The sequence below is a fragment of the Strongylocentrotus purpuratus genome, unplaced genomic scaffold (assembly GCF_000002235.5).
Source record: "Strongylocentrotus purpuratus isolate Spur 01 unplaced genomic scaffold, Spur_5.0 spur5_scaffold_10, whole genome shotgun sequence".
NCBI lineage: Eukaryota > Metazoa > Echinodermata > Echinoidea > Camarodonta > Strongylocentrotidae > Strongylocentrotus > Strongylocentrotus purpuratus.
The window spans coordinates 19,025,426-19,042,035 of NW_022145595.1; the positions used below are offsets into that span (position 1 = coordinate 19,025,426).

The window sequence follows — 16,610 nt, forward strand, 5'->3', positions numbered from 1 at the left end:
GAGGCAACGTTCAACAGAGAACCCTAAAAAATATCTGAGCAATCAACAAATTGGAAAACTATCCCTCATAAAGTGGCAGTTTATGACAAAGACTCAGGATTAACCCTTTTCACGTCGCTGTGTTTTGGGGCAGTCATCACAAATAATCTTCAGTAAATTTTGACTTCGAGTGATTGCATTGATAAAATGGGGGAAAAATATCTTCCATGGTTATCAATCTTATGATAGAGGTAGTCGTTTTGGTTTCCGGAAGCAAAAAGGTAGACCTTCTTTGCCGCCAAACATGCTGTTCAATGTGAAGATTTTTTTTTTTGATTTTTTTTTTGGGGGGGGCGGAGTTTGCCACTAATGGCATGCAAAGGATGAATGTACAACTTGTTTGGAACACACAATGTCTCCATTTTGTGTTCACATGAACTAAGCACCAAAGAATTGAGGAAAGAATTTGTCAACACTTTAGGCAGAAAAGAAAATCTGATCTAGCATTGAAAATACTTGCTGGAATCCTTTAGATGAAAAACAGGAAAAAGGATTTGTGATTGCAAACTATTGTCAAGAAAAGTGATAAAGTGAAAGAGGCAAATTGAAGGTAGGATATAATGTTGATCTGAACTGCTCTCCTCCCCACGTATAAGTACACAGAACAAAATAAGACATTTTTGCTGTACCTGGATTTGGTTCGGAATGAGTGGACCATCGACTTGGCAAGTGTTTGAGCGTGGCAGCATCGAAATGATTCTTGATGATTTCCGGATCATCGACAAGAAGAAGATGGTTGCTGCTCTTTGCAGAGTGGAGGACTAGCACGAGGAAAGAAAGGACAAGAATGGATGATTGTAAAGATGTTCAAATTTCATAGGATTAACAAATTGTTTCATAATCTAAGCAAAAGAACATGACGTTGACAATTTGCCGAAGGAATGTGTGTGTTTCTTATGATTCTCTTAAAGACACAGTCATGGTGAACTCCCTAAACTGAAATTTCACACTTCAATTAACATGGATTTCAGTAAACAACATTTCATAAACAAGGATTCCTATAAATAACACTTCACCATTGAAATAGGGATCATAAAACTCATGTAGTTTACACAGATTTACACAATACTATTGACCTCCAGGGGAAAAAACACATAATTGTTTCCAAGAATCATTTTAAGTAAGCATAGTCAATGCTAAACCAATGACAAAATAATTAAGTGAAATATCTTTTTGCAATCAAGGTATACTAGCTTATATGAAGTATTAAACCTTGATGATCTATATCCATTCAATTCTAAGTGGTAGATACGCCAGTTAGTTCATGCCTACAAGATCCTTTATCCTACCAATTATTCTTACAACTATAGACTTCCCCAAGTAGATCTAGAAATGAGCAATGCTGGATGTATTAAAGTAAAAAGTCTACATCTCTCACCTTTGACTGAGAAGGCGAATCCCCCTTCAAAGCTTCCATAGCGGATGACATGCTTTAGATTCCAGGCACAAATAAGTCTGGTTGGAGTTTCTGGCGTGATGGCAAAGTGGTTATTGTAGAAGTAGAAAGCCGCTCGACCCGAGGGCAGCTTACCCTTGCTGGGAATCGATACCCTGATCTTGAATTCAACAGCTGCACAGAAATAATTAATGATAAATAATTTTATAATTATATATATATATATAGCTGACAGTAGATGGTAAATAGATGATCGTAAATAGTTACTTTAGAAAAAGGGAAGACTGCTTGCATGCAGTGGTGTTTTTTTTTAATTTCAAGAATGAAATAGAAGTTAAAGACAATATCCTGGGATAGTACAACTAGGGGCTGCTGAAATGGATTAGCATTTCGAGACTCGAGGTTCAAATATATAATACTCCCAAAATCCTACTTTTTCTGTTTGAAATACATATAAATATCCTAAAACTGATAGATTAAAGTAGAAGGACCACCATTCAGGTAATTTCAAACTAATCCAAAATTCTAATAAATATGAGAAGAATGAAGAGAAGGATAATGACATCTTGTTTACATCGAGTTAAGGTAACGTAGATAATGTGAGTATGGAGATGAGCAAAAGAAAAGTGAGAGAGGAGGGGGAGACGAGGGCAAAGGAGAAAGTTGTAATGTGATTACGAAGATGATTGACAGAAGAAAGAGATGTAGAGAGAAAAGGGAGAAGGGGAGGGAAGGAGAGACATAAGAGAAAGAAAGAGAGAGAGAGAAATTAACACTGGGAAGAGGTGAAAGAAACAGAAAGTGATGATTAATGAGAAGTGGAGCAATGGAGGAACATACAAGGAGGAACACAAAGGTAGTAAACAAGGTATGATACCAAGAAAGAGAGACAAAGCAAGGTGAGACAGCAAACAAACCATGAAAAAGAATTTAAAGCCTGTCTGCACTAGTTTGGCCAGGGGTATGAGACCTCCCTGCAAGGTCACTGACAGGTGGTTATCTCATCAAATCAGCTATCAATTAACATAAGAAAAAGAGGATCATGGGGGACCAAAAGGCACTGATTAGGAATTGTTTGCTATATAGAGGGGGCAAGTAGCTATAAGTAGTGTACGGTAGTGGGTCTTTTAGCAATCCTCACCTGAAGGTAATGTATTCTTTATCTTGTGGTACCATTCCAACAACCTCTCATGAGTTTCAAACGACAGCAAGATGACGGCTTGGGAAAGAACGATCGTCAGGACATGGATGTTCTTGGGGTATCTGTAGCAGTATTCCAGACCATTGTAGTTGGCAGCTGAGACGCAAACCTGCTCACGACCCAGCTCCTTGTTGTTCAACAGGGCATTCTGGTCCTTGTAGAACTTCAGAATGACTTCGGCTGTTCATGAAATGATACAAGGAATAGAAGAAATAGAGATTAACAAGGCATTCTAGTCTTTGTAAACTTCAGAGTGACTTCGGTTGTTGACAAAAATTCAAGCAATAAGAAATAGAGATGCTCTTTCATTAACAGGGCATTCTGGTCCTGGTAAAATTTCTTCATGACAAAGATACACGAAATAGAGAGGTACTTTTATTAAGTTGGTTCTATATAATGTGTCAATTTATATTTCTTCAATATGCCCAACAGTTGGTTTCTTTACCCGTTCTTAAGCACACTCAGACCAGGATTCTTAGTTGATAATTTTCAACGCATTTTACAACATCTACATAAATAAAATAATATTTTGATAACCACACTCTCTGCACCTTTGATTCTTGTACCTTTACAGAACTCTTTTAAATATCACTGATAATGACATGACATGTATATTCCTTTATTAAGAGATGTACAGTGCACAACCTGCAGTAATTCAAATCTTATTTTGGATACAGTAAATGGTTTGTTCATTTGTGAAGTATTGTTATAATAGTTGAAACTTAAAAAGTTATAATATTGGAAAGCTATTTGATGAGAAACCATGCTAAGTTGATACTAGTGATAGTTTGACTTGTAACAAACATTATGGTATATAATTTATTCATTAAAAAGATATATCAATGAAAATGTGATAATCATCCCAAATTTCAATGTGAAATCTCACCCAATATTCATCAAAATCTCAATAATTAATTCTCAGTCTTTTCAGAATAACACTTTACAGTGCCTTGAAACTGCTTACCCCCCAATACTGCTCAATCATAAATTGAAATAAAGAATTTGACATGTTGTGCAGTTCTTGTTTTCTTTTTCTCTTTAGAAAATGAAGTTGCCTTCAGGGGAAAATCCTCTTAATCACATTTTAAAAGATTGTAATTATTATTCCCAAGATGTAAACACATTCTTGATGACTGTTTGCCAAAAATTCTAAAAATGTCATCAAAAGGTTAACACGGAGAGGCTGCCAGACATTCAATGCCTCCAAGCGACCTTCTTGCCCTAAATTTAGCTGTATGCCCTACCCTTGAAGGGTATCAACAAATTAGTTCACTTGTCTCTTTTAAATGCATCTTTGCTAAACAAACAAACAATGCCAGCGGCCTGTTCATGTTAGTTCCAATGATGGGAAAGTTTTGACATTGAAGTACTTCACACATTTCAGCTATTTTCATGTTTGTCAAGAGTAAACAAGTATTTTTTTCCCCCTTCCACGCTTTCATTCAAATTGTGATAGTTACGACTCCAAAGCATTAGTCGAATGCAGCCAAGCAAGAAAAGGAGGCCAATTCACAAATTTATGAAGTTATCTTTAAACAATGATATCCGGATTACCCAGAAGGTAAATAAGAGGGCAACCATGACATCATTGCGGGAATTAGGGAAAAAAGAAATTTAGGAATGAACATGCGGTATTTCATGACAAAAATAGGAAAAACAAACCTTGCATTAAATATCAATTAATTGTTTAAACTGATTGGAAAAACATATTTTACCTTATCAACAATTTTCATTGCTCTTTTTGTTGTTGTCACAATTAAATATTTTGTTCAGAAGGAAAATGCCAACACTGTAAATTCTTAATCAAACAATTATTAAAACACCAACAGCACATGGTATTAAATAGCAGATAACATGTCATAATTGTCATTCATATTCCCAAAAGACAAAACAATATAAGATATTCATTAAATAAATTGATGGGACTAAAAAATGAGAGAGACAATGTGATAGTACATCAGAAACATTGTGTCCAAAACGTTTTAATGTTTAATAAACAATGCATTGATTTGGATTATGATTACATATCTTTCATTAACCTATTTCCAAAAGCATGAAAGGGCATTCAACTTCATTTACAATTTAAAAACATTCAAAATTTATTTAAACTGCCATATATTTCTGAAGTTCATAAGTTCATATATGCAGTGTATAAGAATACATCTCTCTGGCTCTTGTAACTTTATTCCTTTTAATCTTCCACAAAAGAAAAAAATATCAAGAGCAAAATCTGTTACCATCCTGTCACACTGATTTTGGTCTCTTCAGCAGCTTGCATAAATATCCCAAGATCAAAGTTGTAAACCAAATACCTGATAACTGCACCGAGCAAACAAGCCGCCTTCCTATTTCGTTTCTTAAGTTACATTGTTTACAAAACCTGATATCTTTCGAGGAGAAAGAGAAAGAGAAAGAGAAAGACGTGAGGAGAAGACTGTGCCTAGCTGGTACACACACTGTCAACCTTCTGTATACTTCAGAATATATACTATGGGAATGGGAGAGAGCTAATTTATGTATTTTTCGTCTGGTTTAGGGGGTATGGCTGGTTTACTTTAACAGTTTTCCAAATTCATTGTGTACTGTGTACATGTGTAATGCACAGGTTTTTTCCAGAGTATTTGCCGTTTCACTATTTTTGGAATGGAAATTTTTAAAAAAAGGAACAAAGAAAAGAGATATTTATAGAGGGAGATTGACAAATAGATATAGATATAGATAGAGAGAGAAAGGGAAGGGAGGGATGGATGGATGGAAGAGAGTCGTCGACATTTAAACAAATGGAAGCCACATCTCTCTTTTATATTTTGGACATTAGTACTACATGTATATGCATGTGAAAGGGTAGGCTAATACTTTCATAACCATCCTTCCAATTTGTATGAAGTCTATGAATCTCACCAATCGAAACATGTTTAAAGATGAAGTTGAGTTCTGGTAATGCGATTGCATCGTGAAAGAAACGGTGTGGAACCGACCAGAAAATGTTGATCATCTAGCATATAAGAATTTGTGTGTATTGCAAGGTTCTGGAATCATCAAAATGATAAGAAATTTGGCCAAGACTTGGTAAAGTTACAAACACTGTACACAGAAAGATGTATATGGGACTACACGAACACGTGGCGTAAAAAGTCGGCCCCCGATTTTTACGATGTTACATGCATATTTAGAATATGAAGGCATTTGAAGAGCCATGCTTTTCAGGGAACATGTCTTATCTGATGTTCTTCCACACTTGCATAATAAGAATGAGTAACGCTCACAAATTATTTTTCACCTCTCCCCAGAACTCAACCTTCTCTTTAAGTATACATGCACTATTATTTTTCAAAACCATCCCTATTAATTACCAGCTGGCATCGAAACTGTGAAGCCAAGAAAAGCGGCCTTTAAGAGCAAGTGGTCTTATGTACAGGTTCCTTTAGTACCGGTACTTGTTTTAATGAGAAGCACTTTTCCAAGGAGACAAAAATGTGGTCTATACAAAGCAGGTTTGATTGCAAACAATCTGCAGTATAATAGCTTTCCATGACTATTTCTCTTTAATACAATAAAACCTCTCTATAAAGACCTCCCAAGGGCGACAATAAAAGTGGTCTTTATAGACAGGTGGTCACTAAAGCAGGTTCGACTGTACTATCCTTTAGTGCAGTTTGCATTAACACTACCAATCCTGTCTACCTTTAACGTTCTTTCGGTATTAAAAACGTGTTGTACTTTGATCACCATGATGACTGAGATCAAGTTACTGGAGTGGTCATAGGTATGGATACCACTTCAAAATATATATTTCTTGTTTGCTTGCTTTGAGTGTCTCCTTCTGCAAATTCATTACCAGAAAATTTGAAATTTAGACCGAATATAACCTAAAATTAAATCTATACACATGTTAATGTACTTATACATATCAAAATCTGCATGCAATAGTATGGTACATCCATGTACTGTACCTACAAATGCCAACAATACCTGTATTTAAAAAAAAATCATCTCATAAAAAAGTACGGTAAGCCAGTGTAGGGAAATATTTCGTTATTTAAAAGCAAAATTCCACTTTGTACATTTGTTCGAGCTTCATAAATGTTATGGGTAATATATTTATTTACACAATTTGTAGAATTTTATAATGCTCCATTTCTCCATTTATACTACCATTCATATGATTTCGAAAGCAAACATTAATGATCTTTCCAATGCAAAAAATTAACAGGTGTAATCTTGTCCCGAGTATATTCAATCAACTATCTTATTTTGGTAAACTGTAGTCTGTTGGTGGTCACAATTTCCACTATTTCAATTCAATCATCTCCCCCCAAATTGTCCCTTCCTGCAGAAGGACCCTATGAGTGCTTTTCAATAATGGATTACAGTAAACACCAAGGCCTTGTTTATCACCACCAGCTAACCCCCCTTTTCTCTCTTCCTTGCTTTGTCTGTAACGGATCAGCGGGTTTGAATGGCGCAGCCTGAAAAACAACCGTTTGGGGTTTGATCAAACGTGAACGTGACCCCGCCCGGGTGCAGTGTCTTTCACACAGGGGACCACCTCCTCCGTTCACCTCGTCTATGCTTCTATTAATCCCCTATTCAATGTATCTTGTTTTCGTGGATGCCTGCTTGAAACATAATGAATTGTATCGATGGCTCGCGATCGATAAGAAACATGACAATACGTCTCATATTTTGTTCAGTACTTCTATTCGGCGAAACGAAAGTTGATAACAAAATTCACAACTAAAAACCTCCCATTATTTCACAAAGTCCTGTTTTAACTACGGAACATAAAGTTAAAATTGCATCAATGATTCACAATTCTTAAAAGCATGAATTCTCTGAATCTTACATATCATATTTCCTGAAAGGAAATCAATAAACTATTTATATCAATGACTTAATATGATTGATATAAACACATAAGATCACACTAATCCTTGCATCTCTTTGCCACACAATTGTTTTTAGATGCTGAATAAAACAAAAATCTTAATAAAAAGCCCAAAATTGCAACCAATACAAATTATTCTCCCAATGCCCAATCCTAATTTAATTTTTCATGTTCAAGATTAATAAAAACATAATAGGCCTAATTAAAAGAAACACAAAAGGTGTCAGGAGAGAAAATAATACAGATTATTGTTATGAAAATATTAATGTGATGACCCAATTTTAAAAAAATGAATCCATCTCCAGAATCAATATTTAAAAAAATATTAAACAAAGAAAAGAAGATATACCCAAGAGGATCCAAAGAGTTCATTATTTGGCACATGTCATGGACGCTTGTGTAACAGAGTAGCAAGACACTATATGCAACAATATAAAGATATAATGGTTTTGAAACTTTAAGTAATCTCCTAGTGGAGGAAAGGTCATAGGATTTTATTTTATTTTATTTAGGACACAAACAATGTCGAACAACATGTGGAGTCTGGTAGAAGAATGGGACCATATCAATTAAAACCAGTGCTAGTCCGCCTCGTGCAAACAGATCTTGGAGATAAATCTGATACTTCTGTCCCGTACAACAACAGATTGGAGCAGCCAACCGACCGCTGGAGCTTGTTTTTCACCCTGCGCGAGCGAACGAGCTATTTAGAGGGCACAATAACTTGTTTTTGACTCGGACTAGAAAAACAAGCAAATAAAAGGATTATTCTCCGGATTGTTTATGGTGTTTGTAGAGTGGAGAGGAGCAGGGAGAAAAACATGTACAAAGTCTGCTTCGTTGATCATGTTCAGAAAGTGTATTGACACATCGGGAGAGGGAGGTGATAAGGGTCTATGCGGGCTGCATGCATGGGCCAGGCACTGCAGCACGCGTTTAGTGAAGGACACGGGTGTGTTCCCACTCGATTTTTAGAGTGGTTTTGGGGGTGTTTAGGATCTAAATGACCATGTGCTTTTGAGCTAATGATGACGTAAACTGTACGTGTGTAAAAAAGGTCAGGTGATCGACGAGTATCCAATTTAAGGAAGGGTGGAGATCTAAAATTGGTAGATAGGAATAGGAGAAAGATGGGGAAGAGAAGATGAGGGATAAAGAGATGAGAGAAAGAGAGAGGGGAAGATAGAGAGAGTGAAAGAGAGAGAGAGAGAGAGAAAAGAGAGAGAGAGAAAGAGAGAAAAGAGAGAGAGAAAGAGACGCAAAATGATAAATATTTGTGCAGAAAGAATGACATTTAGCAAGGAAAGACAGTTTAGTGAAGCATGTTGATGGTGATGTACAGAGAAGACAGAATTAAAATACCTTTTGAAGGAGGATGGGGCAGCTAGAGAAAGAGAGAGAGAGAGAGAGAGAGAGAGGGGGGGGGGGGGGGGGGGGGGGGGGGGGGGGTAAGGGGAAGATATAGTGAGTGATAAAAGAGATTGAGTGGAAAACAGACAATAATTATCACCATGAGGAAAAGGAGAGCAAGTGGGAGAGTCAAGGAAAAATTAGTATATAAGGCAAGAAAGAGAGATAGAAAAAGAAGAAAAGTCACACAAACACACACACAAAGGAAGAAAATAGGGACTTTGGCAGGACAGATGTTAAAGCACATCTGTTTGAGGCCATGTAAGACCCCTGTTACACATGCGTCGGCTTTTAAAGCGGGCCCCGGAGGCGGCCTCACACCGGCAATTTGAAGCCGCCTCGAGATCATCAAACCCCTGTTACACATGATCTCGGGCCCGCAATTTTGCGTCTACACATAGGCCGGCCTCACGTCGCCTTTTCACGAGCTGATGTTGGGGCAGACTCCAGAAAGACAGAAAGAGAAAGTGATAGAATGATAAAAACAAAGAATAACATAAGAGAAGGTAATAGAAGGGAGAAACAAAGAATAACATAAGGAAAGACAGAAAGAGAAAGTGATAGAATGATAAAAACAAAGAATAAGATAAGGAAAGACAGAAAAAGAGAGTGATAGAATGATAAAAACAAAGAATAACATAAGAGAAGATGAAAGAAGGAAGAAACAAAGAATAACATAAGGAAAGACAGAAAGAGAAAGTGATAGAATGATAAACACAAAGAATAACATAAGGAAAGACAGAAAGAGAAGGTTATAGAAGGAAGAAACAAAGAATAACATAAGGAAAGACAGAAAGAGAAAGCGATAGAATGATAAAAACAAAGAATAACATAAGGAAAGACAGAAAGAAAAAAGGATAGAATGATAAAAACATTTCACATAAGGAAAGACAGAAAGAGAAAGTGATAGAATGATAAAAACAAAGAATAACATAAGGAAAGACAGAAAGAGAGAGTGATAGAATGATAAAAACAAAGAATACAGGTTACGTCACTTCCGCTTATAAGCCGGCTCGAGTCCACTTTTGGTGTTACACATACCGATTGCGGGACTGAGGCCGGCCTCAAACCACATCCCGAGGTGGACTGAGTCCACCTGGCCTCAGTCCGGCTTTTCGAAAAAAGTTGGTGTTACACATACGTCGAGCCGACTCCGGGGCCGGCCTCAGTCCACTTTCAGACGTATGTGTAACAGGGGTCTTAGTATTTGTGCCTAATTCTTTTTAGTTTCAACTGATTTAACAGTATGTTTGTACTTAGTAGCCAGAAAGGCATGAACAATTTAAAAAAAATTAGCTCTAAACAGATTATATCATGTACTAGCAGGACCCGCGGAAATCCGCGGGATTCTAGAGGGGGGCGGGGGTGTAAATAGATATATAGAGACTGTCTAAATTAAAACCACCAAGAACTTTGCTTGCCATTCAGGCCATTAAAAAAATATACATGTTGAGCGTCCCTGCCCGATTCCTTTTTGGGGGCCGCCTCCTATTTTTTTTTTTTTGAATTTTTTTTGATTTTTTTGATTTTTTGATTTTTTTTTGAAAGAAAAAAAAAAGCGTCCCCGCCTGCTTCCTTTTTGGGGACCGCCTCCTATTTATTTTTTAAATTTTTTAAATTTTTTTAAAAAAATTTTAATTTTTTTTTGTAATTGTTTAATATATATATATTTTTTTTTTTTTTTTTTTGAAAGAAAAAAAAAACAGCGTCCCCGCCTGCTTCCTTTTTGGGGGCCGCCTCCTATTTTTATTTATTTATTTATTTATTTATTTTTTTTTTTTGAAAGAAAAAAAACATGAATAGCACTGCTAAATTGTATTTCTGTTTTTAAAAAAGAAAAAAAAAAAATTGTCGGCCGCCATCTTGAAAAATAGCCAGAGTGTCAGGGAAAATGTACGGAGCGGCCATTTTGAAAAAAAAAAAAAAGGGCCTCCTCCTTCCCATTTTTTCGAAAAAACAGGACGCTAAACATGTTTTTTTTTTAATTTGGCCTTATATATAAAAAAAAAAAAAAAAACGATCCAACTGTACCTGTAGTTATTCTTTAAGCCACTGGAACTGCGTAGAGTTCCGTAGTGTGGCGTACCGACTACGCAGAAATTAGGCTGCATATTAATGGGAAAATAGTCCCTGCGTAGGTTATGCGTAGGCTGGCGTACAGGTTTGCTTATGGTTGCTTACTGTGTAGAAAGCTTTTACTGCTTTGACGATCTGGCGTAGGGTAGCGTACTGTTGCGTAAAAAGGCGTACTTTCTGCGTCAAGTTTCTACGCCGAAAGTACGCGAAAAAAATTAAACATGTTGAATTGTTGTACCTTGGCGTACCTCTTTCCGTCCCTCAGCATATAGTAACGTAGGCCAGCGTAGTTGGTACGCAACACTACGCAACTCTATGTATTGACCCCACGCCAATTAGTGACCCGCAAGTGTCACAAATAAAGTATTAAAAATATGCTTATCTGACCCTAAACGCCTAAACCCCCCAAGCTTTCGGGGGTTTATGGCCCCTTGAAACCCGTGGACCCCACGCCTATATTGTATATACACTCAACTCGCCGCGATCTGATCTCTCCCCCCCCCCAACTTTGAAGAACGTAACCCCCGAGCTTTTGGGGGTTTATGGCCCCTTGAAACCCGTGGACCCCACGCCTATATTATATATACACTCAACTCAGGACCCGCGGAAATCTGCGGGATTCTGGAGGGGGGGGCGCAGGCAAAAAATTAAGTTTTTTCATTTTGGGAGCTCCATTTCAAATTTTGGGGAAATTTTCGGGGGCTACTTTTTCAACTTTCGGGGGCTCTTTTTTCTGGGGCTACTTTTTCATTAATTCATAAAAGGATAGGCCTACACTTTGTTGAGATTTGTTTAGTAGGCGAAGGTTTCAGGCTCAATACTTCATAGGTCTAATTGCCTATTTAAAAAAAAAACATTTTTCTAGTTCAATAACTAAGTTTTCATGCATTGCTTTGATGCAAGAACTGTAACATAATTAATAGATCTAGATTGTGATTATTTCTGACCATGAATTTCGATAATCATTTTTCAAAGTAAAATTTTCACAAGAAAATCAGACAGTCGTTTAAAAACGTAGACATTAGTAATACTTTTACTAATTCTAAGCTCAGGTTTCGTAAATCTATTCACGAAACTATATTGAAATCGTGATGCAAACCAACAGATAACAATTTCAAAGTGTCAAATCTCTTCGACTCGAGCTCAGCTCAGCTGATCGAACTCGCACACACTCCAGCGTAACTCCATGATCAGCTCGAACACCGACGCCGCAGGCCTCGGAAGCCTGCGGTGCGCGGTGCCGGTGTTACACTGCACTGTGTGTAGTACTGTATGGGTGAGGACTGAAGGCAGCTTGCGACTGAATTGTCAGTCCAATGGTTTTCTTGTGAAAACTTTCCTTTAGAAAATGATAATCAAAATTTAGTAGCATGGCCGTAATAATCACAAAATAAGCTTTCATTTCATACCTCCATTCACGACACCTATATAAAAATCGCGGCAATAATGATGGAAATAGGTCCCTAAGTTTGGACGTGGACGGGAAGCTTCGTGTGTATCTCTGTGGCTCGTGCAGCTACTATACAATGGATATCCTATAGAAAGATGCTTTACTCGGGTAAGCCCGACCCTGTACGTCGTGCATTTAATACGCAACTTAATGTGAGTGGACAGTCATCGGTCGTGTGTCTACGGATGTCATGTTGAATATCCATGAGGTATCTCTGTCGTCACGCATATCCTGCATTATGCATGTCGCGTCTGCTTTCGCCCTGGACGTCGACACGGAGGAGGACCTCGGGCGGAGTATAGCCAATTCGCTAGAGTAGACTCTCCCGCGGACGACGGCACCGGGCACCGGTACCCCGAGGGGAGGGTTCAGGAGGAGATAGCTGCACCAACTTGGGTCGGCGATCTCATTAAAAAACAATAGAATACAAAGGCCGGCGGAGACGTCGCGCCCCCCGCGGAGCCTTAGCGTATTATTATTATAGATTTAATAATTCATTCAAAAATACAAGAAGTTGAAATATATATTTGAGTATAAACTAATGCTTTACCATGAAATGAGTAATCATCTCCTGATGGACTTAAGGGTTTACAAGATTGAATGTAACCACCAAAAGTTATCAAAGATGGCTTGAAAGTTGTAAGAACAGTGAACCTAGATACTAATCTTAATATGATGTGAACATATTGCAAATTTAATATCATATAAATGTATTTTTCATATTTCAAGTATAATAGGATCTTAACATTTTTAATCAAGGAGCTGTAAAAACACTATTGCACATTAATCATTTTTATAAGAAAAACACAAAAGTATTTGATACTAACTTTGCTATTTGTAGGCAAAAAATAATGTGTGAAAGATGAATAAGCATACTAAAAACAGCTGTGAGCGTTTTCATCAATTTTTCAATTTGGGGATATATATAGAATTTTATTATGGCATTAGAAATTTATGATATAAATTAGAACTTCAAAATATTTACACATCTTTATGTTTTTATGCCAGCTGGCCTAGGCCTACATGTACATCCAAAATAAACAAAAATATGCCTGGTTATCACTGCTTGTCATATACTTTGATCTTATGTTGTGTTAACACTTATAATTTTCTGGCTAAACATGTCATTATGTTATATGAACAGGGCATGTTGTTCTGAAGAGTCAATATTATGAGAATTTGTGCAGTGTTTACACAGAACTAAGTATAGTTCATTATATTTGGTAAATATATGCAGAGTGGATTCTTATTTTCAACTGAAATCTCAAAGTTCACCAATGATGCAGAAATAATTTTACAAAGTCATACTACCAATTATAATCAAGGTATGAGAGCTTGTGGAGTGAGGTGGGAAATAAGGTGGGAAAAGAACAAGAATGAAAAAGATATCCCCCAAAATTTGCCACATTCAGAGTGTAAAACACATGCTCTAGCAAGTGTTTCTTGGACAATTTTCCTACACTATATGGACCAATTTACACAGCCTAAACGCCATTTAAAAAAGTTGTCAATTTTTTGGACTGCTACAGTATTTACACTACTGAAAAACAATTTTTTTTTCCCCCTGATACTATTTGCTCTGTATTAAAAAAAAAAATCAGAAATTATAATTTTTAAGAATTTGTTAAAATCATACATGCACATTAAATAGAATTATTGCAAATATATTCATATTCTACCCCTGTTTGGGAACAACATCAATTCTTTCTTCAATAAAAAAGAAAATGAAAGTACGAAATCTCTGTACAGAGCAATAAGTCACAGTGTTGCCAATTTGTGTTTGATTGATCCCAACTTAAAAAATTCATAACTTTCTTATTTTTAGTCATAATTTGCTAAAACTGGTCAGGATTAGGCATTTCACAGCTATTTGAACTTTAGTTAAACCTGTTTTCCTGTATGGGGCTGGTTATGAAGTGTCTCAAAACAAATTAAAGTTCACAGGTAGCCGACACAAATACTTGAGGACCATTAGGGGTGATGTTTTGGTGTTGTTGTCGATGATACCAGGCTGGTCTAACCATTTTATTGGGGGTCATTTGAAGAGGCCGTTTTGGTGTAAACAAGGATTGGACTCATCTTAAGCTTAAAATATATTTATGTCATAGACAAAGTTCTTAGAACCAACTAACTGCTCACATGGAACAAATCGTCTTTTGAAAGCCAGAAGGGTGTCTATTGTGTGTAAAAAACATATAAATTACTGTTCTTCTGGATCTCAAGAAACAAAACTCACTATCCAAATGGTGCTTTGCAAGGTACTTATCCACTTTTCCCTAGCAGTAGTCAAAAGAATTGTAAATGTTTATGCCACCATGGTTGCATAGACTTTTGACAAATCATCTTCAGGAAATGTCAATACTACCGTCTATCACCTGGTGAATGCAGTGTTAACACTGCATTGACAGCAACGTTTATTATGCAATCAGAACAGGATTTCTATGGGACATACAATAGGGTACTGAAATAGATGATTTCGTGAAAGTCTTGTTATACATGTATATATTTCTAACTAGAAGTATCAATCAATTGAATAATGAATCGTCATAATTTAACCATATTTGTCACAGACTTCCTACATGAATTCATACATTATATAAAGTTTATAAACCATGTCCCAGTTAAATTGTCACGACACTAGTTGTCACAATACTAACTTGTGATTTGAAATAGAAAGCACTTTTTAGGGTTAAGTACAGTCTAAGCTACATATGGAATGCACAAGCAAAGATTTCAGAAAGCTCAGGTCCAGCCCTTGATATTACTAGCAATGTTCACACGATTGTGTTGTGGCTTAAACTTTTTTGTGAAAAAAAAAGAAAGTTGAAAACAATTCACTAACAATTTTGAGGGTTCACACAATCTAAAAAAATGAGTATTCTAGTTTTAAACTACAAGCTTAGAAAGCATCCTTTTTAACTACAAGTTAGTGTAGCCTCAAAGTTATTTCTATCCACATGGTACATAACTTGTCTTCAACTGAGGACCCATCCTGCTTGTAGTTATCATGCTAACCTTAAGATCTGGTTGATTAAACTTCAAGTAGATTTAAAGTTGTGTAACCATGAGTGCATCTGGGCGGTCCCTATAACTTTGACGTTTACAACCATGACTTAAACTTAAAGTTGTCTAAACTTAAAGTCAGGCTGCCGTGTGAACCAAACTATTACTGTTTCCCAATGACTAATCCCAACTGCCTACAAGATTAGCAAGTATATCAGACCTAGAAATGCCATGTTTCACAATACTCCGAGTCAACATACTTTGTGTTGTAGTTGAACTGTAAACCCGTGCCCTCCTTGTTGCCATACATACAATTAAAAAGGGATCTACGTGGAGGCAAAATTTGATGTTGAAATAATTTTTGTTTTACACATCTATTTCTGGTAAAGATGAAAAATAATGTGGGAGCATGCATTCTCATCTATACAGGTGGTCGCTAAAGCAGGTTCCCAGTTACATAATTATTTTAGTGAGCAGTGCATGTGACTTGCAGCAAAAATTGAGTCAAATTCTTGTCATATTGATAATTCAAAATTGACACTTTTTTCCTTCCTATTTTCTACATGCATTTTCTCTCATACTCTTCCTAATCCATGTAATTTGTGTAAAATATAACTAACAACTGAATATTATTTTTTTAAATTGAAATGTAATCTAACAGTGCCTTGCATTACATCCTGAAATTATTGTTCAGAATGTCATAAATAAACTTAAAACCGAGTTTTAGGCATTTTTCACTGTTAAGTAGGCATAAAGTTAATTTGTTTACAGTGTCTACAGGTCAATGTTTGTGTTTTTGAGGAGATGCTTTAAATTGTAAATTAAATCTTTATATGCCAGACAAATTATCTCCTGGTGCCACATTGCATCCTCCATGTGAAAGATCTACATCTACCAAAGACATCAAGATTATTGAATTGTTTCCAGTTACCAGCATTAAAGTAGTTGTCATGGAGATGGAATTGGGTAATATTGCTAAGCCATCATGTTGCACAAAGACATCCTTTCATTAATTGGTTCTTATGGTTTTGTGCGAAATGGCACAAGTGGTCAACGAGCAACTGTGTAGAGAGGCGAGGAAAGTAAGGGAGGTGTGTGTGTGTGTGTGTGTGTGTGTGTGTGTGTGTCGATCATCAAAGACATTTTT

The 16,610-nt window shown here is 36.5% G+C and overlaps 1 protein-coding gene across 2 annotated transcripts in view; it reads right to left on the reverse strand.

The window, feature by feature from the left end:
* LOC100893834 overlaps positions 1-16,610 on the reverse strand; it is a 38,492-nt gene that overhangs the window by 8,450 nt on the left and 13,432 nt on the right. For both annotated transcript variants that reach the window (XR_972743.2, XM_003726168.3), the window contains exons 3-5: positions 2,577-2,816; positions 1,418-1,609; positions 669-800 (exon numbers count right to left, since the gene is read on the reverse strand). Coding sequence is in view for 1 of the 2 variants with exons in the window: in XM_003726168.3 (XP_003726216.1) it covers positions 669-800; positions 1,418-1,609; positions 2,577-2,816 (564 nt within the window). In the remaining variant the exon portion in view is untranslated. The remainder of the gene's footprint in view (positions 1-668; positions 801-1,417; positions 1,610-2,576; positions 2,817-16,610) is intronic.